The 20,944-nt window shown below is 53.2% G+C and overlaps 1 protein-coding gene across 1 annotated transcript; it reads right to left on the bottom strand.

Annotated features, from left to right (window-relative positions):
- Nucleotides 1–8,627: 8,627 nt before the first annotated feature.
- PNPLA5 (patatin like phospholipase domain containing 5) lies at nucleotides 8,628–19,782 on the bottom strand. The gene is made up of 8 exons (XM_063115608.1): nucleotides 19,594–19,782; nucleotides 18,946–19,185; nucleotides 16,928–17,137; nucleotides 14,998–15,058; nucleotides 13,706–13,891; nucleotides 11,525–11,657; nucleotides 9,075–9,189; nucleotides 8,628–8,660 (listed from the first exon to the last, which is right to left on the bottom strand). The coding sequence occupies exons 1-8, from the start codon at nucleotides 19,780–19,782 to the stop codon at nucleotides 8,628–8,630; spliced, it is 1,167 nt and encodes a 388-aa protein (XP_062971678.1).
- Nucleotides 19,783–20,944: the final 1,162 nt, after the last annotated feature.

Raw genomic sequence — 20,944 nt, 5'->3', positions numbered from 1 at the left:
TAGGGGCGGTTCTCGGCCTGGGAGGAGGAAGATGGCGGGAGTGGGAGGAGGCGACGAAGACTGAGGTGGAACGGGGGGAGTTGACGTGAATTTCGGATGTAAACATCCATTTCTTACCTTTGCTGAAAAGGCCTTTTTACGCAGTGATATCCCGGGAATACTAAGCACACCCGGCGCCCACATCTTCGTTTCTAAATACCTGCCCCACCGAAAGGATCCAGTGTTTTTCGGAGAGGAGGCCAGTCCTGAGGCTGTACGAGGAACGTACAAGATGAACCGAGAACGTCTTGTTGAGGCAAAGAGTAAGAAACCGTTCAAAAAATGATGAGACCAGGTCCAAAGGACACAGGACCTAGCTCGAAAGGGATACCACGTGCCAAATCAGGGATTATTGGAGCATGTTAGACCAACACCGGAAACGACCCAAATGTCCATCAACAGTAGAATGCAGACATTGTGATATGTTCATAAAATGGAATAGTTACCACACAGCAATAAAAAGGAATTACTGGCACAGTCGTCCCTCACGAAAATTCACGGATGCTCAAGTCCCTTACATAAAATGGTGTAGTTTTTGAATGTCACCTACACACATCCTCCCATATATTTTAAATCATCTCTAGATCACTTATAATACCTAATACAATGTAAATGCTATGTAAGTAGTAGTTCTACTGTATTGTTTAGGGGGTAATGACAAGAAAAAGAAGTCTGTACGTGTTTGGTACAGACGCGATCATTCAGTTTTTTAAAGTATTTTGATCCAGGATTGATTGAATACACAGACGCAGGACCCATGGATACAGAGGGCCGATGGTACATGCAACAACATAGGTGGATCTTACAGTCAAAATGATGAAGAAAGTATGGTTAGATCATGGTGCTGATAACACCAAGGTCCAGGGTTCGATCCCCGTAGTGGCCAGCCATCAAAAAAAGAAAAAAAGAACAAAATAAACCAAACACAGAAGAGTGTATGTTGTATGATTCCGTTTTTAAACGTACAGTTCAAGGACAAGCAAAACTAGTTACTAGAGGTCAGAATAGTCTTAACTTGGGGCAGAGGCGGGTCCTGCCTGGGAGTAGATGCAAGGATTCCCTCCAGGATGTTGGAAGCATCGTATCTTGCTCTCAGTGGTGTTCACATGATGATATAGCACAGACATGAGTACAGACATAGACATAGCAGGCCCTGCTTCATGGGTGTGCCGCTAGGGGAGTCACAAAGGGTTCTGTGCTCAGAAGGGCCCCACACTTTGGGTTTGATGCTTTGTGATCACCATCTTGAAATTATTAATAATTTTATCTTTGAATTTGTATTTCATAAGTGAAGTCTGATGGGAAAATGGAGCATGCACCCAGGACTTGGAGCCTTGGCTCACAGGTGATTCCATATCCTGCCATCTTCCAGAGATGAGTTCTTGGCTGCCCACTCCTTTGTCCTCTAGTGTCCCAATCCTGCCCAACCTCTGTCCTAGCCCCTGCCCAGTGACCATGGGGATTCGGGCACAGGCTTGAAGAGGTCAGGTCAGACATTCACACCCCACGGCATCTCAGAGTGGAGCAGGGTGGGAGCCGTCACTGTGTAGGACTTGCAGCACCAAGTCCCTGTGTAGTACAGCACCAAGCACATTTTGATGGGTGAATCAGCAAAGGCAAGCCTCTCTTCCAATTCAGGTACCTAATTCGTCTGAGTGTCCAAGTTGTAATGCGCTTAGGGCAGCAGACAGTGGGAAGAGGAGAGAGAAAGAAAATGTGGCAAAAGCCACAATTGGTGAATGTGGGTAATGGGGTATGTTCATTGTTGTATTAGTTTTCTATTGCTTCTGTAACAAATTACCACAGACTTGGTTCTGTGGGTCAGAAGCCTGATGCACGTATCCCTAGACTAGAATGAAGGTGTCACCAAGGCTGCATTCTTTTCTGGAGGATCTAGGGGAGAATCTATTTCCTTGCTCTTTCCAGCTTCTAAAGGCTGCCCACATTCCTTGGCTTATGGTCCTTTTCCATCTTCAAAGCCAGCAATGACTGGTCTGTCTCACATCACATCACTCCATCGTTGACTCTTCTGCCTCCCTCTTCCTTTTATAAGGACACCTGTGGTTACATTGGGCCCACCCAGTAATCCAGGATAATCTCCCTATTTTAAAGTCAGCTTATTAGCCACCTTAATTCCATCTGCAGCTTTAATTTCCCTTTGATGTGTATCATAACATAGGCATAGGTTCTGGGGATTAGAACATAGATATCTTTGGAGGACCATTATTTTGCCTACCACAGTTTTAGTAAACTTTTTATAGATTTCATTTTTTTCAGAATAAAAACAAAAAGAAAAACCTCTATTAACAAAGAAAATTCCTGGGAATCTGCAAAAAAAAAAAAAATCTACTAGAACTAATAAGTGAGTTAGCAAGGCTATAGGATACAAGGCCAACAAACAAAAACCAATTCTATTTATACATACCAGCAACAACAATTGGAAATTTAAAAATTTTAAATACCATTTGCAATAGCATCAAAAAACATCAAATGCTTAGAATAAATCTAAGAGCATATGCTCAAGATTTGTATGCCAAAAGCTACAAAACACTGGTGAGAGAAATTAAAGAAAACCTGAAGAAATGGAGAGATATACCCTATTGGTGGATTGAAAGATCCAGCGTTGTTAGGATGCTTGTTGTCCCCAGATTCATCTACAGAGTCAATGCAATCACAAGCAAAATCCCAATGGGCTCTGTCATAGAAATTGACAAGCACCTAAAGGACCTAAAATAGTAGAAGCAATTTTAGAAAAGAATAGCAAAGTCGAATGGCTCACACTACCTGATTTCAAGACTTACTACTTACCTTAAAGCTATAAATCAAGACAGTGTGGAATTGGTGTAAGCATAGACATATAAAATAAACGGAACGGAATAGGAAGTCCAGAAATAGACACGAGCATACGTGGTCAACTGGTTATCCCCAAAGAGCAGAAAACAGCTTTTCATGAGCCAAAAATGTCCACCAAGTCCTAGGCTACCCTGAGCACCCCCTCCCTGGAGGTGTGTAAGAAGAGGCTGGATAGCACCTTATCCTGAAGAGACTTTTCCTAAATAAGGTGGATCTGCACGATCTCCAAAATCTCTGCCCTCTCAGATCCCCAAGGCTGCTGAGGCGGCAGGGAACGCGGGCCGCTGTCCGCGGTGCTGAACTCTCCCAGCTCACCCGATCCTGCTCCCCTCCCAGCCTGTCACTCTGGGAAACCACAACTTCCAGAGCCCATGGTTTTGCTTTGTTTTATGTCTTATCGTATGTTTTCCTATTTGTATGTGCTGTCGAGTTTTTAAGGTTAATTTTTTATTATGGAAATGTTAAACATATCCAAAATTAGAAAAAATGGTATAATGAACTTCTAAGTACCCATCATCCAGTGTTAACTATTATCAACTAATGTTTTGTCAGCTCCCACACACCCAGATTATTTTGAGGCAAATCATCCCATGTATTATATAGTTTCATTTTTAAATACTTCAGTATGGATCTCTAAGAGATAACTCTTTGAAAACATATTTCCAATACATTAACACTCTTAAAAATAATGATTATTCCTCACCATGATCAAACATTCAGTTAGTGTAATGATCAGATTCACGGGTAGGGCAAAAAGCTAAGGGGAGTTGAGGCATCTGCCTAGAGATAGCTAATGGAACCAGGACTTAGTACTGGGGCAGAGGTTACCCCACTAGCATCACATGACCCCAGTTGTAAATTGGCACATACCAGCCCACTTGCCACAGTGACACTGAGCAAGCCTGAGGCATAGGGTGCTCTCTCAGACAGGTGGTCACGCCCATCAGGTGGCCCCAGAGGACACCAGTGCCCAGAAACCACAAGTTCCAGGTACACTCCTGCCCAGACAGGTCTAGGTCAAGACTAATTACTTTAGAATCTCTGCAGAAGAGCCCTGAGCATCAGTATTTCTATCAAGTGTTCTAGTGTCCAGACAGGGTGGAACCACAGCCTGACCTAGGCTTAAATACTAACTTCACCACTGACTAGTGATGTGACCTGAGACAAGGAACTCCAGCTCTCTAAGACTCATACTCCTTGCTGATTTAATTTACTGTGTGCCACCCCATCCTACCTTTGTACCTGCAGGTCCGTCTCCTGGAATGGCTTTCCTGCCAATTCAAATTCTAGTTATCCATAAAGAACCAGCTCAGAATCCAATTCCTCTGTGGCTAATCCACCCCTGAAATCATCTTTTCTCCTCCTGACCACATTGGTGTTAATTTTATGTATTATATGCTAACAGCAGAGCTGGAGGCCCCATAGAAACCAGCTAGTCTGACCCCTGATTTTAAAGACAAGGAAATTAAGGAAAGGACTTGCTAAGTGTCATAGAGCAGATACATGATGAAGTTGTGATAGCCCAGGGAACTTTCTGCTGTCGGGAGCACAGACTTGGGCATTTCCAGATCTACCACTTCTAAATGAACATAACCTTTCTGAGCCTCAGCTTTCTCACCCATAAAATGAGGAGAATAATGCTTACTTCCCAAGATTAATGTGAGAATTAAATGAGATGATGGGCTTTGTAAATTGTAAGATGATGTGCACCTGTGAGGGTTAGTTCCCTGTTACCTCCACAAGGACAGCAATAGAGGCATGTGAGCTCCTTGGGGCAGGTATGTGCCTCAGGCATCGGGAAACACCCAGCAGACAACTGGCACTCAAAAAACCAGACTGGGAGGCTTTCAGCCAAGCCAGGAATGTGGTTGAACCACAGCTGTTCCAGGGTGCCAGGACACAGAGAGGTCCCTGGCTGGGACACTGGGAGGAAGCGGGGGGCAGCAGACTCATGACTTTTCCACACTTGATGGTACCATGGTGCCAGGACCAGGGAGGGCTCTGACATCACACAGGTCCGGGCTCCAATCTTAGCTTTCCTGTGTTTTTCCTGGACTGCTCCCTACTCAGGGCCTGCTGTGAGGCTCAGAGGAAGCTCTGAGGAGGCCCAGCAGTGGTGCACCACTTTGGTGCCCAGCACACCACAGAACGTAGTCAATGTGCTTTCACTCCCCACTCCCCTTTCTGAGGAGTGGTCAGTTGATGTAGTCTGCATGGAGCATGTAATCTACTCAGGTAAGTATTCCATGAGATGCACGTTATTATCTCCATTTTATGTGGGGGGAAACAGAGGCCCTGAGAGGTGAAGGAATTTTCCTGGGGCACATCCATGCCAAATTGCAGAGATGGGATTCAGATCCAGGTTGGCCTGTACTCAGAGCCCGGGATCCCTCCTCCACTCTATAACATCTCAGGGCTCTGTGTCAGGATACGTTGGTAACAAGTAGGGAAACTCTGGCCTGGATCAGCTCCTGGCCTGTCAGCTGGGCCCTCTCCAGGCTCAAGGAAGGACATGGTGCTGTTGGTGGACGGTGGCTCAGTGAAATCCACAGGTCAAGCTCATTCATTCTGAGGCTGCATTAATAGAGGCAGTGGGCTAGGAGGAGGGAGGTGAAGGGAAATTTAGGTCCAGTGCTAATCATATGACAGCTGGGGCACTGGTGGACTCCATGTTCCTAGAGGGACATGGACAAAAAGGGGGTGAGCAGCATCACTGGGTTGGGGATGTCCCTGAGCAGTGGCTGTAAGGTGCAGCCTGTTCACTGTGGAGAAGAGCAGCCTCCGAGGGACCAGATCACCACCCTTTTGTCCCTGCCAGGCTGTCCCCGGGCAGAGGGAGCAGGCAGGGGTCTGTGGGCCCAGAGTGCAGAGCTGGGATCAGTGGGGAAAGCCACAGGCAGTCGGATTTTAACACTTCATGGGAAAATTTCCACAAACGAAATAAGAGAAAACCAGGAAAGCACCTAAAATCTGTGAGGTATTGTGAGGGATGCTTGTCAATGGTCTCTACAATTATCAAGTTGTCAGCAGATGGCCTCGACCCATGAGCCACAAATAATAAAGAGCAAAGAAGTTTTCTGAGCAGTGTTAGAAGCAATTGAGATATTCAACCGAGTAAGCCAGAAACATTTGACAACATGCTTCTCGGCTAAGGAGGGTAAGGGAGAGGGAGGTGAGAGTGGCCAACTATCTTTCCCGGTCTAAATCATAACACAAAGCGATGGGGACAATGATGGCACAGGTCACAGCCCCCACTAAGTAAAGAACTGATGGGGGGGTGATAAAGGGGGGCTGAGTGCCTGTGGGCATGGAGGCCATGTCTGTGATGAGGGACAAAGGACAAGGAGCAAGAGTATCCTCTAAGACCTCCGTAGACTCTAGATCCTTAACCTGGAGACCCGGGTGGCCAGGCCTCCCCTGTCCCCTGGGGAAGAAATCGCAAACCCAGCACCTGGGAGTTGGGATAGCGCACAGAGCATCCCAGCTCATGCAGACAAGACAGACAGGGTCATGGGGGCTGGGATCACCTGACTCAAAGTAAGACAGCCCTCGTGATGCAGGAAACAGTGTCTGTGCCTGCCCCTACCCAGGAGACAGCATGAGGGGACAGAGACCACCTCAGCCCAGTGGGTCCTGGAGCTGAGTGGGGTGCTGGAGAGCCACCTGCATGCACTCTGTGCCCCTCCTCTCCCTTTTCCAGTTCCACCCACATCTGCAGATCTTCCTTACCTTCCCTCATCTTCAGTTGCCTCTTTGCTTCCCTGCCTGAATCCAAACTCCCTATCCTGCTGACAGTGCCTGCTAGGACCCAGCTCCACCTGCCCTGGACCTTTTGGCTCACAGTGTGCCCACCTCCATGGCTCTGGCCACACTGGCATGCAACACCTGCATTCTCAGGGCCTTTGCACTTGCTGTCCCCTCTGCTTGCAAAACTCTTTGCCTCTCAATCTTGGGTCTCAGCTCAGCTGTCACCTTCCCAGAGAGGCCTTCCTGGACCCCTGGTTCAGTTACCCCCCACTCAACTCCACCATCATTCTCACCTCATTTTGTTTCCTTCAAAGAATGGCCACCCCTGCAGGTCTTATGCTTACACTTTGCTGGTACAAAGGTAGGATGGGGTGGCACACAGTAAATTAAATCAGCAAGGAGTATGAGTCTTAGAGAGCTGGAGTTCCTTGTCTCAGGTCACATCAGCATCTGCTCCCACATGCCCACCAGAATGTAAGTTTTGTTCATAGCTGTGTCCCCAGAGCCTGTAACTCATTAAGTAAAAGCCAAATGAATGAATGAATGAATGACTTGTGATGTCTTCTGCACACATATTTATTCCCTTGCTCCCTTCTCTCTCACTCAGGACTCCATCTCTCCACCCTCCCCACCTCTACTTGGGCCAAGTGTCTCCTAAGGGCCCAGCCAGGGGCACAGTGTGGATGCTGCTCTGAGGACAGGAAGAGCAGTGACTCCTGGAGAGCCCAGGGGCCTGGTGTCCCTGGTGTCTTTGCTTCCTGAGAGCAGGAGAGGATTGGGGAGGGGTGGAGGCACAGCTACATCATAAACCTTCCCAAGGAGTAAGGCTTGGGTGGCAGCAGGGGCCTCTGGGCACCCCATCAGAAGCACCTGTAATCGGGGTCTTAAAAAGCCTTTAACCCCCCCCTCCTCCCACTTTCCCATCTCCTACTGGGATCTCTCACCACAGAAGAATGTCAGAGATCAAGGTTTCCTGAGTGAGGCAGACAATAGGGGTCACCCCGAGGGCCAGTGCGGGACAGAGAAAGGCAGAGGAAGGATCTGAGGGGAGGCACCCCCTCCCCATGATTTCAGTCTGCTCCCCCGATCTCCGATGAGGGCATTTCGGCATTTTGTTCCTCTTCTGTAAAGTGTTCTACAAAAAGCTCTGCAATGGTGCATGAACCCCGCTTCTCAGCAAATGCTGCCCTCCAAGCCCCCCATATGGGAATTCCACACCCGAGATGTGTGTCTCAGTTCCTGTCATCCTTTTCCTCCTGGTGAGACAGGCAGGAAGAAGGGCAGGGTGACCTGGGAGCACAGTGACCTGGGCACATACCGACTGGCCAGGCTTTTTCCAAAATTGAAATACCCGGGTCCCAGAGAACTGGCTCCAAGGAGCAGGGTCTCCAGAGAGGCTGGTGGGGCCTCTTCAGCTCCTGGTGGCCACCTGCCCTCATGGTCTGGGACAAGGCTGTTAGGGGAAGAGGGAGGCCGTCCCCATTTGTCCAACAATTCCAGTGCCCACCCTGGGCCAGGGGCTAGGCTCTGAGCTCCCGGGAGGCAAGCTGAGAATCACACAGCCTGGCGGCAGATACAGACATACAGGACATGGGCCAGACAGGGTCAGGGGAGACTAGTCATTGGGCTGGCCCAGCTGGCGGCCCTCAGGCCTGATGGGTGGGTCTGAGCTCCACAGGAGCGTCAGTAGAAGAAGCTGCCCCGGGCTGGAGGGGGCCTATATCCAGGACACTGGTGACCGGCAGGCTGCAGAGGGAGCAGAAGCTGGTGAGCGCAAGTTTTCAGAGCCTGGGCTGTAGTGAAGGACAGGATGAAGCCATGTGCAGGCAGCTCCAGCACACGGTGAGCCCGGGCCACCCTCCTCCCAAATCAGGCTCTGCGGGAGGACCCGAGGCCTTTATTGTGGCTGAGCTGGGAATGGCAGGAAGGTCCTGGGGGTGGCCATCCCTTGGAGGGCTGCACTGATTTCCTTGCTAAAGAGCTGGCTGTCAAGTGATGGGAGGACTATCGGGGTCTCCTGCCTGCAGGGAGGGCAGGGTCAGGAAGAGGACCCAGGCAGCCCCACCCCTGACAACACATACAGCCAGCCCCTCTTGAGGTCACAGAGGGGACATCTGGGACAATGGCAGAGAACTGGCAGGGATTTGGCAAAGCAGGGAAGACCACTTGTCCTCTGTGAAGGGACAGTGACTGCCCCTGGCAGGTCACACAGACTGACCAGTGTCACTGGTCATAAGCATCCGGCACAGGTCTGGCCCACAGCAGCAACCAAACACACATGTCAGTGGCTGAAGAGTGGAGGGACAGAGGGGCACGGATGCATAGTGGGTGGATGGGTGGCGTGCACTCCCTGCCGGGGTCCTGGGAAACAGCCAGTGCCTTCCCCTCCACCACAGCCATTCCTACTGAGCCCCAGGCCCTTCTGCCCACCTCACCTGACCGGCCCCAGGAGCTGGGCCCTCATCCTGGAGTAGACCTCGAGGGCCAGGCACCTCAGCAGGCCCTGCATCCACCAAGTTCGTTGGCACATTGGGCAGCCATGCCACCAGCCTGGAGGACGAGGCAGCATGAGCTTCACCCAGGGAAGCCCAGCATGCAGCCCGGCTGAGCCCACCCTCCCCACAGGCCCGGAGCATGGCGGGGCCGTGCACTAGAGGAACCAGGCCTGAAGGAAGGGAGTGGGGACTGTCCACGTCAGGTTAAGAAGTGCCCAGTGGTGTTGGCCGCCATAGCAGAGCAGGTTGGAATCATGGGGGCACCTGCAATGGCAGAATGATCCGTGGACTTTGAACTTGGTAGAGGCAGTCAGGCCTTAGGGTCATCGACCCCACAGAGCACAAGTAGGAAGCCCAGGGGTGGAGAGGGCAGGGTTTTGAGTGAGGCTGGCCTGGGGATGCCACTCAGCTTCCCTGCCCGTCAGCTGTGTGACCTGGCCAGGTCAGGGGACCACTCTGGGCCTTGATTTCATCACCTGTCAAATAAGGACAGTCACCTCACCTGTTCCTAACTTTCCCCACATCTCTGTCCATTCCTCTCGTCCTCAGACCAGTCCCCACCCTCCCCACCCCATACCTCTTCATCCACTCTCCTCCCAGGAGCCAGAGACCTTCCTCACGTACAGATGGCACAGTCCTTTCTTGCTCAAAATGCTCCTGTGGCTCCCCACTGCCCTCATGATGGAGCCAGCACCAGATCCAGGGTGCTCAGAACTGCGTCCTGTCCCACTGCCACTGCAGAGGAGAGCTAGAGTCTGTCTACAGAGCCACCACCCCACAGTGTCAGCAGAAGGCTGTCTGACCATGGCTGAGAAAGCACTGGCCGGGCACTTTCTCAGACTCACTGGACACCGCGGGGCCTCACCCTGTGCCATGTTGCCCTCAGAGGGGCCTCTAACCAGGGGCTCAAACTGGACAGACAGTCCAGAGGGTGTGGTGTGACAAGTAGAACATACGCTGGTCCATCACCTCCTTGTTCTGGACCTTCTGCCTCTATTAATGCAACCTACATGTTGAGCATGTGGGTTATGGGAACTACCAAGAGTGAGTTTCCCTGTGGTCTGGGCAGATTCCCCGTCGGTGCTCACACAATGGATTTTTTTTTTTTTTAACTGAAAAGGGTAGATTTTACATTTTTTTTTTTTTTTATTTCGACTTGTTTCAGTACAACAGCTCAGCAGGAGGAGAATCTGTCAGTAGAAAGGTCTCTCTCGGCTTGGGGCGTGCAGCAACTTAAACAGCAGGGCTGATCTAGTCTTTAACTCAATGTGGAGCAGGACAGAGGCCTGTGGCTCACTTTCATAGACCTTCTTCTGGGGAACAGAGAATTTTTAAAAATACGCATCTCCCTATGACACCTCCCTGCTTAAACCCTTCCCTGCCTTACCACTGCTCTCAGGATAAAGAGCACAGTCCTCAACTGGCCACAGAGCCCTGTGTGTCTGGCCCCTCCCAGCCTCCCCATCCCCACCTTGTACAGCATGCCACCTTTTGCCCCCAGCCATACTGGCCTCCCTGTCTACTCCTCAAATGGGCCTTCCTCGCTTCTGCCCCAGGAACTTTGCACGTGCTGTTCCATCTGTCTGGAACGCTTTTCCCTTCCCTCTTTGCTTAGTAGACTCTTACTCATCCTTTAGATTATAGCTCAAAGTCATCTGCCCTGGGCAGCCTGCCTTGGCCAGACAGCCCCCAGTGTGAGCTGCACCAGCTCAGAGCCAATGTAGGCCTCTCCTAGGTATCCCTAGGCAGAGCTGCAAGTGCACAGGTGAAAGTGTGATGATTTGTGGCCATGAGCTCCATAAGGCCGGGGACTGGGTCTGGGGCAGTGCTGCCTCCCTATCCCGCAGCTAGGGCTCAGCCCTGGTAGACCCTCAATAACTTGGTGGAATGAATGAGCAGGCCATGCAGAGTGATCCATTAGTCAGCGAGTTAGAACAGTTAGTGAGGGCTTAACTACAGCCAGGCTGACCTGGAAGGGCCTTGTTATAGAAAAGGAACCTATGGCCCAGAGAGGTCAGGAGACCTGGCCCAGGCCACACAGCTAATCTGAGACAGAGCAGCTCCTAGAGTTACCCTCAGGAACAGCACATTGGCTCTGAGGCTCTGACAGGTGGCAGAATGGGGCAAAGGTCACAGAGACAGGAGAGGGCCCAGGGTGCTGGCCAGGAGGCCCCGGCTTCTGGTCACAGCTGCCACTTTGTCTACTTATCAGTCCTGGTTTGCAGAGGAGACCACCAGTGCTCTGGGCCATACAGCCAGCACCAGGCAGCATAGGGAGACCAGGCAGGCTCCATGCCTGCCCAGTCCTGCCCACCCAGTGTGCCAGAGTCCTTTCTGCCTTGGGCACTGGTCTCCACCACATGGGTGCTGGTCCCCTGGCCCAGCCTTACCTTCTGCTCCGGAAGTAGACATACTCGAAGGGCAGCACGCAGGGCAGCAGCAGGTATGTCAGCACCTGGCTGGGCACCGACCGGCAGAAGCGAGCCCAGGGGCTGGGTTCCCTCAGGTAAGCTTTCTTCAGTGCTGCAAGAGAAGTCACAGCACACCTGGCCCTGTTGAGTCTGTGCACTGGAAAGCCCCACCTACCCTTCCAGTTAGCCCCTCAGTGTCACCCTGAGTGCTGGCTGCCTGAGCCCCTCTCTGCCTCACTTGGTCCACAGACTGTGCCCCACACCTTCTGCAGAGGAAGAAACACCCTGACTGAGCCCCTACCACGTGCCAGCGGAGAGCTCGGCCTTCCAGACATGCTCTCTCCTCATTGTCCCTGAGATGAGCAGGGTGTGCCCCTTTCACGGATGAAGAGATTGAGGTTCAGAGTGGAGAAGTGACTCGCCTAAGGACCATCTCTAGGAAGTGGCAGGGCCAGGATAGACTAGGCCTGTCAGACTCCTGAGCTCTTTCTACCTCTCCTGCCCCCCTAGGATGGGACAAGTACCCCCCTGCCACCTCCCTCAATAATGGTAACACATCGGTCTTAACAACCACAGCAGCTGTGATCACAGCAACCATTTCCCAAGATCAGTATTCACTGAACTGACCAGAGTGGAAAGGACCAGCCTCTGGGCTGGGACAGAGCCAGTCAAATTCCAGCCTCCAGACCACAGCTCAGGCCACCAACCTCGACTCTGGCCAGTGCCGTCTAGAGACAGTGCTTCAGAGGGTTCACAGATGAACAGGACAAAGACCCAACTCCATGTTCACCTGCTGTGTGTCCTAGGACGAGTCCTTTCCCTTCCCTAAGCCTAGGTTCCGTCCTCTGTAAAATGGGGATATTGGCAGGACCTTCCACCTGGGCAGGTAGGTGAGGATTAAGGGATGTCTGTAAGGGCCAGGACAAATAATCCCTTTCCAGCTGACTGCAAGGTATGGAGGTGGGGGAGAGGAGGGAGGGTGGGGTGGGGAGACTGCCCATCCCAGAGGTAGCTCTCTGGTGTCCCCCGTGTGGTGCAGGGACACAGCTAGGGCTCCAGAATCCCAAACTTGGACCTCGGGCTCAGCACAGATCCAGGCCCATTTCTGCATGCCATTGTGTGGTCTTCATCATGGAAAGAGGCACCCTCCTTATTCCTCATCCCCTCCCCCACCCCTACTGTCCCTGCTGTGGCCTCTGCCGCCATCACCACTCCTCCCAGCCTCCCACTTCCGCAGCCTCTCCCGCCGCTAGGTCCACAACACTCCCCCAGTGACTCCTCGCCTCTCTCCTCCTGCAGCTCTCGAGGCCACCTGCATAACCCTCCCGGCCTCCCCCAGCTCATCTCTGCTACCCTGTCCCTCAGCCACTATGCTGCCACCAAGTGGACCTCTCAGGGCTCCCTCTTCCATCCCGGGACGTCTGCACATGCTATGCCCTCTGCTCAGATGCTTGTCTACCCCCTCTCTTTTGTGGCCAACATCTCCTTTTGAGTCTTAGTTAGATGCTGTCCAAACTCATCCCCACCATCATTACATGTGCCTATGGGACCCCATACTTTCCTGTTGTGGCAATTGTGACGCTCGGTCATGGAGCAGAACAGACTAAATGGTTCAGAACAGAACTCCTCGTTCTGCCATTTGCTAGCTGTGTAACCTTGTCACTTAACCTCTTTGTGCTATGGTTTCCTCATCAGTACAATGGGAATAGTACTGTACCATACTCAGAGTATTGTAGGGAGAGTGAAATGAGTCCATCTCCATCTGGGGAGTCCAGAACCTTCCATGTGTGCCTCTCCTATGTCCCTCAGCACCTCCTGCTCTTTCTTGTGCAGTGGGCAAAGCCCTGGCTTTCTCAAGCACAGGCTTGGGTTAAATCCCACAATTGCAGGCTCTGAGACCTTGGCGAGTCCCTTCCCCTCTCTGAGCTTTGGCCCCTCCTCACCAGTGAAGTGGGGTCAGAAGAACGCTCAGGCCTGGGTTGTGGTGAGGAGTGAGTGACACAACTTGTGAAAAGTCCTCAGCAACTGCTGCTTAGTAGGTGCTCAAAAAATGAGTCCTGTCCTCTTCCAGACCATGAGTGCCTTCAGGGCAGGGCCCCTGACCCCAGTTCCCTGAGTGCAGGGCAACAGCAGGTGTGCAAGTGCAGGAAGGGGCAGTACCAGCCTCCAGATCTGGCGAGAGCTGCTCAAAGTTGGGCACGTCCTTGACCAGCACGTTGGGCACTTTCCAGTTGAGAGACAGGTCTGCCTTCTGGCCTCTGTCATGGCCAGCATCCCAGGGCCCGTCAGCAGGGGTTAAGGGTTCCTTAGACACCAGTGTCCACAGCACTGGTTCCTTGGTGAGTCCTAGGTCAGGGGACAGGAGAGGAACTGACAAGTCAGCACAACTAGAGGCTCCAGGTGAAAATGACTCCCTGGTTCTCCATGCTGTCTGCACCCCTCAGTGCCCAAACCCAGTTCTGGGGATCTGCATACTGCGGGATGGACCCAGGGCTTATCCCAGATGACCCATCCCTGCACTCCCCGGCCCTGCTCTGCTCTGCTTCCTGTCTACTTTCTAGTGATTCATCAGAGCCCAAACCCCAAAGACATGGTTCAGGGTTCAAATTCTGACTCCACTACCTGCAAGCTATGTGACCGAACTCCCCTCTGCCTCAGTTTCCTTCTCTGTGAAGAGGGAAAGTTAAGACCCACTTTATGCAGTTGTTCTGAGAATTAAATGAGATAAACACATAAAACTCAAGCCCAGGTGTGGGCATGTATCAGTTGCTCAGCAAATACTTGCTGCTTCTGTGTGGTTGTGGTTGTAGTGCAGGGGTGGATGGCATGAGTTCTGGAGCCAGGCAGCCTGGGTTCAAATCTCAACTCTGCCACTTCAAACAGCACTTAGAATGTGGGATGACATGTCAGCACTGCAGCGCATAAGACCTCTCTGGCCCCGTGAACACATGCGCAGGCACGCACACCTCCTGCCATACTGAGGTGCGTGCTCTCTGGGTGCCAGCCTCGGCCTCTGCTCTTGCTGCCCTTCCCTCTGCCTCAAATGCCCTCTTCCTTTCCATCTTCAACCTTGCCATAGTCTTCATAACCAGTCCAAACCCAGCTCATCTGTCATTGCCTCCAGGAAGCCCTCCTTGCCCACCCCCTGCACCCCTGGGCTGGGTCACATGCCTCCTCTAGGCTCCCAGAGCAATGAGTGTCCCTCCATCACTGCACCCATCCCCCTGGCTCTGTCACCATCACCCTGCACCAGGCTTTGGGCAGCTTGAGAGTAGGGCCCATGTGTGAGTCTTCTCTGGGTCCCCAGCATCCAGCTCAGGCCAAGCACAGAGCAGAGGCTGAGGAAGACACTGAGTGAGCTCAGGTCCCTAACAGCTCAAAGGCCCGAGAGTCAGGGTCCACCTGGTGCTCACATGGGCATGATTCCCAGCCACCGGGGGGCCGCCACCTACCACGTCTCTCCAGGAACCTCAGGGCATCCAGGTAGCCTTGTCTGCAGCTGTCGGCCACTACCTACCAACACACAGGGAGGTGAGATGCGCAAAACCTGGACCTGAGCCTTGAGCTGGTGGTCACATACTAGAGACTTGTCTACTGGACGCAATCCCAGCCCAGCGTACACTCCTCAAGTGACCTCTCAGTGGGGCTCAGGGGCCCTGGGGGACCCCAGCACTGGGCAGGGAGGGCCACAGGGCTGCAGGCAGAACAGATCTGCTCGAGCTGATCCTGCCAGCAGCCCCGTTCACTTCCCTTCTCTGTGACACCCTGGCTGTGTGCTCTTGCACAGCCCCACCCCTCTCAGGCTCAGTTCCCTCCTTTGGAAAATGGGATAACAAGGCCTGGCCCAGACGGCTGCGACTTCGCCTTGCTCTTTGTAGGTCAATGGATGGTGGTTCCCTTTGCTTCTTTGATGTCATTTCCAGGACCTGCAATGGGCAGGGGAACCCAGGAGCCCTCGCCTGCCTGTCTGATCATGTTGGAGTGAGCAGGACTGAATCCATGTTGGGATCTAAAACCACCTGGGCTGTAGGCAAATTTTAAAAAGACAGTTTTTTTCTCAGCATACATTTCTCTGAGTTTCTTCTATTCCCATGATTATTTGATATTTCGAACCTTGGTTATGGGGCCAGATGACATTATTGACATAAATGTAAAGTTGTGTTCCAGTCAGCGTGGAGTTTCAAACTCGCTACAAGACATGTACTATCCAGACTCTGAGAAACCAAAGAAGACATTAATAAAGCTATTCCGATTCCACCCTGGATCGGGACTCTGAGATAACAGCCAGGACAGGAACAGAAAACAGAAGGAGCCTTGGCCTGACCTTGCACCTGGCCCCTTGCATGTCCCTTCCCTCCTGCTTCTCATTTCCCATGTTCCACTCCCTCATCCTCCTCTTTAAAACCCCTCAGTAAATCTGAGTCATTGAGATGGCTTTAGTCTGGCCAGTCTCCTTCAGGTTTACTGGAGAGACGGGTCAGCCTAACACCTCTCCTCCAGTCACCGGTGTTCCTGAATAAAAGCTGACTTCCACTTTCACCATTTGATTTTCGAAGTTGTTTGTTTTTTAGTTGGGGCAGGCAGCTGGACTTGGGCCCTGTAACAATCAGAGCCCCACCCCAGGGCAATGGCACCTACAAGCTCAGGAAGGATTGCCACCCCCTCCCCCACTTGCTGTGTGTCACCTCTCGGACAGCCTCAGTTTCCCTGTCTATAAGATGGGACTGAGTTTTCTGCACACCCCATGGGTGTGGGAGGACCGGAGTAAATGAACACAACTTTGTTTCATAAATTATAAAGCACTGCACAAACAGGACGGGTATGTGGGGTGGGGAGAGCCAGGGCGTGGTTGGGGCGAAAGAACGAGTTACAGTGATAAACTGTTTACTGTCAAATTGTTCATTTTCCAGAAATACCGAGGGCCAAAAAGCAGGAAATGTGGTTTTATTGTTCATTGTGTTTTTGCACTTGGTATTTCTGGCTCTGCTGCTTCCAGGGTGGGTGACTTTGAACAAGTCCCCTAACCACTCTGAGCCTTAGTGTCCTCCCCGAGAAATGGAGATGCTAATGGGACCTCCTCTGAGAGCCTGCCCAGGAAAGCACAAGCCAAGGCCTGGCTCAAACACCAGCTTGGCAGAGTTGGTGTTAGTGTGCTCCAGTGACATGGGGCCAGTCCTAACTCCACACCTGCTCAGGGAGGGAAGGGACAGGAAGGACCCAACGTGAGCCCCAGGCTCTGGATTCAAGGACTTGGCTGTTAGACTCAGGATATACATCATAACTGCTCTGGGCTGGGGGACAAGCAGTTTGTGGGCACAAAGTCTGACTCACAGGTCCCTGAGGATGGCTGGGCCTCCAACACCTCTGAGGAAACAGACCTACCTCAGGGCTGGGGGATATGAGGGTCTCGAGCACCAGGAAGATGTACTTGGTGCAGATTTGGAAGCTGGTGTTGAAGGCGTTCAGCTCATGCAGGCTGGCCGAGGCGCTCTGGAGACAGATGTCCGCAGTCCCGTGGAAGGGCGACACAGTGATGGTGGAGGGGGATTCCAAGAAGGGCATGGTGTTGCTCAGACCCCCGTTGATGTAACGCTGCAATTTGGGTGGGTGGGTGGGCAGGTAGGCAGTGCTGCCCTACTCCCACAAGGCCACTGAGAACAGGCTGCAGAGGGTGACACTCTGGCTGTCCCCAAGTCACTAGGTCCACTCCAGCCCCGGCTGCTGGGCACCCTCAGGAGCAGGGGGAGGCCTGGCACACAGACGGGGCTCACGGAGTGCTGGCTTCCTCCACCTACACACTTCTCAAGAGTATGCACCCAGGGTGCCCAGAGCACGGGGCAGCAGCTCGGTCACAGAACCTCCAGAGCGCACTTACCTCCCCTCTGAATGCGGGGGGGCATCATCCCACAGCAGAAAGGAAAGAATAAGGTGCAGACCAAGGCCTGGGAAGAGAAGAGGCAGCAGGAACACAATTGTTCATGCCCCTTGTATTCAAAACCCCCTTAGGCCAGGTTTCTAATCCCCAGAACAGCCTGCAAAGGAGGGTCATGGTCCTGTGTCCAGATGAGGGAGCCAAGGCCCAGGGAGGCAGCATGTCCAGCCAAGTTCCTGAGGTTAAGCAGAGATTTGAACCCAGGCCTGTGGTGACCCCCACCCTCCTCTTTCTGCTGATGGGACCCGCACACACACACACTTGTGACAACCGAAAGTGTCTCCAACATTGCCAGATATCCTGTGGGAGAAATAAAAGTCACCCCTGGTTGAGAGCCACTGATCCAGAGCTTACCAAGTTCATTGAATGTAGAACCTTGTCTCACAGAACACCTGGAGACGTCCCTGCAGCCCTCTCCAGGAGATGCAGAGCCTGTACCGGCTCTGACCAAATCGAGATGCAGGAGATAGCCTCGTTCCCACAGACTAATAATAGCATTTACTGAGCACCTGCTGTGTGCAGGCCCTGTGCTATGTGCCATACAGGCAAGGATTCTCGGACTCACTTGGAAATCCCCCGCTGGTTTTCTTGGGAGTGCATGAACATCAGCCCATAGCAAGGGGCTGGCCCCGTTCCCTGCATGCTAATAGCCAAACACCTGTATTGTGACTAGCATGGACTCAGAGACAGTCACCTCACTGGGAGCCAGAGGCACCAGGATGAAGCAGGCTCTGTATTGGAAACCCCAGCCTGGGGGAAGACAAAGACCCTGATAGGAAGGGTGAGCATGGGAAGCACAGGCCTCCCCGCCCCAGCTGAGGCCTGCGGGGTAGAGACTCGTCTCCCCATGCATGCGGTGCTCCCGGGCCCCCACTCAGCCCTCGCGGTGCCCACAGCCTGCACCTGGCAGGTAAGGACGGGGCCTCTTCCCTAACATGTGGTTCTCTGTCATGCCCTTCTGCTTTATTTCAATGCTGGATGGTTTCTTAACTCATTACTAGTTTATTATCTATCTGTGTTTATTATCTATACCCACACGCACCTTAGAACATAAGTCCCAAGAAGGCAAGAATGTTCCTCTGTTCCATTCCTCTTTACAGTCGGGATGCCTGGAAGCATGACTGGCACATAAGAGCAGCTCAATAAACGCTTGCTCACTGTCAAGCGCCTGGAGGATGAGGTGGAGTGGGGGCTGGGCAGGCACCGTCTGGGAAGAGCAGCCCCTGTGGGGGCCCTGACCGTGCCCCTCCCCAGCCAGGCCCTTCCATGTGCAGCCCACGGGCACCGCCACAGCAAGCTGGGGGCCCCTCTCTGCACCTGTTTCCTTCTTTATAAACAGACTGAGGAGCCACAAGCTCCTCCCCCCACCCCTGCACGTGTCTGCCCCTTGGAAGCACCTGGAAGTCACTCTGGCACTAGAGGGAGCCCACCCACCTGCCGTCATCCCTGAGTTCCAGCACCTGCTCACCTGGATGAGCTCCTTGCAGGTGGCGAAGCTCGTGACTATGAGATTGCTGCCATCAGGCCAGTGGGTCAGAGAGATGCCCAGCTGCTTGGAGGCCAGGATGTGAATGTTGTCGGGGAGATGATCTGCCAGCTGCTGCCTGATGTGCTCCACAGGTGCGTAGGCCGGGTGGAAGATGCCCAGGCTCAGCCGCTCCACCTGCTTGACCACGCCCAGGACTTGGGAGCAGCAGAAGTCTGCAGGCTGGGCAGGGGAGGGGAGTCCTCAGACAGCTGGGGGCTCCTCTCAGGCCCAGGCCCGAACTTCCTCCTGGGTGCAGTGGGAATGGAGGGTCCTCTCCTCTCCGGCTCGGAATTTGTGTGCCCAGCTCTGGGTTCAAATGCTCCATCCACCTTCTGTCCTCAAGTGACTCTGGGAAAGTCTTTCTGGCTTTGAGCCCCAGATCCTTCCTCCACAAATAGGAGTGAACATAGTCTCCAGCCCTGGGGTTCTCTTAAGGATTAAATGCGGACGTGCTGGGTGTAAAGACGGCAGGACACAGTGTCAGGCACAAGCTCTCTTGGGGCTCCCACCCCCCTCTCCTCAAGAATCAGGTTAGGGTATCCCCCACTTCTCCGCACTGTCCCCTGCCCTCTGCCATCTGGGACTCACCAATGGACTTGCGCTTATGATGCTAACAGCACTGAGCGCCCCAGAGGAGGAGCCGTAGATGCGGTGGGCGCCCTGGAGGAGGCGCGGACGCTGGCGCAGGCATTGGGCCATGCCCACATGGTAGAGACCCAGGAAGCCGGCACCAGAGAAGCACAGGCTCCAGCTGCCCTCCTCCTCCAAGAAGCCCATGGCAGTAGGGTGGGGAGGGATTGGAATAGGGCTGGGAAGGAGGATTGGTGGCAGATGAGCCTGGATGGGTGCCGGACAGGGAAGGATCACTCTTTGGTTGAGGGTGGTGCCGGGATAAGGCTGGGATGCAACGCTGGGCTGGGATGCAGCCCAGATGTGGTGCTATGTTGAGAGCCCGCCCCCAGCCCTGGTGCCACCTGTCCTGCCCCTGGGCTGCATCACCCGCCACCCCAGCCAATGATGTTCCCGGGCTGTGATCACTACTCCACTCCAGGTATGTGCTAGGTGTGTCCAAGAAGTGCCCTCACGCTGTGGGCACCCTTGCCTGCCCCGGGGGCCAAGGCTGACCACAGGGGACAGTAGGTTCCAGGTAGCCACGCAGCCTCCGTGCCCTCACTGTGCCTTCTTTGCAGTAGCCCTCACAAAGCTGTGTGAGACGGACCACTGCGCCCTCTTTTGGGGGAGACTGAGCTGCAGAGAGGCTAAGGCACTCGATCAGCCAGGAAATGCTTCCCAGGGCACTTGCCCGCAATCCTGTCACCTGGGCAGCTGTTCTGGAGATCAAATGGGGGCAAAGAGTGAGATTAAGGACCCCAAAGAAATTCTCGCTTAAATCCACATGGGTGGTGCAGATGAGGAGGCAGATGGTGGCATTGCCAGGGGCGGTGGGCACAGCCAATCCCCACTAGGGGCATGGCTGAGTGAAAGACCATGGGGCACTCCAGGGAGCATCCCAGAGCCTCCGAAGTAACAGGCAAAGGCAGAATGAGGTCTACTGCATGCTGCCAACAATGCACACATTTAAAAAAAACACTCTCTAGACATTACTGTGCATTACTCGTTAAACACAGTAGAGGGTGCGCTTATGGGAAGTGGAAGGCGTGGAAAGCAGACAGAGGGGAGAAAGAGGCAACGAATAAACTGAAACACATGATGTGCCTCTGAGGGGTAGGAAGAAGGGGGGCTGGGGACTCCGCTAGAAAGAAACAGCAGAGCTGGACTTGACCCCAGGCCAGCTGGTCTTTAACGTGATGCTCAGGCTCTTCCCTGCGCCATGCCCGGCACGGCAGGGAGCAGTGCAGTGGGGCAGATCCTCCTGGACTCAGACAGCTCTGCTCGAGGGTACAGAGTGTCTGGAGGCCTCTTCCATGGCAGGGGGCTA

Source organism: Cynocephalus volans, chromosome 12 (genome assembly GCF_027409185.1).
Source record: "Cynocephalus volans isolate mCynVol1 chromosome 12, mCynVol1.pri, whole genome shotgun sequence".
NCBI lineage: Eukaryota > Metazoa > Chordata > Mammalia > Dermoptera > Cynocephalidae > Cynocephalus > Cynocephalus volans.
Note: the sequence above shows the minus strand (reverse complement) of the source record. Positions and strands in the feature narration are given on the sequence as shown.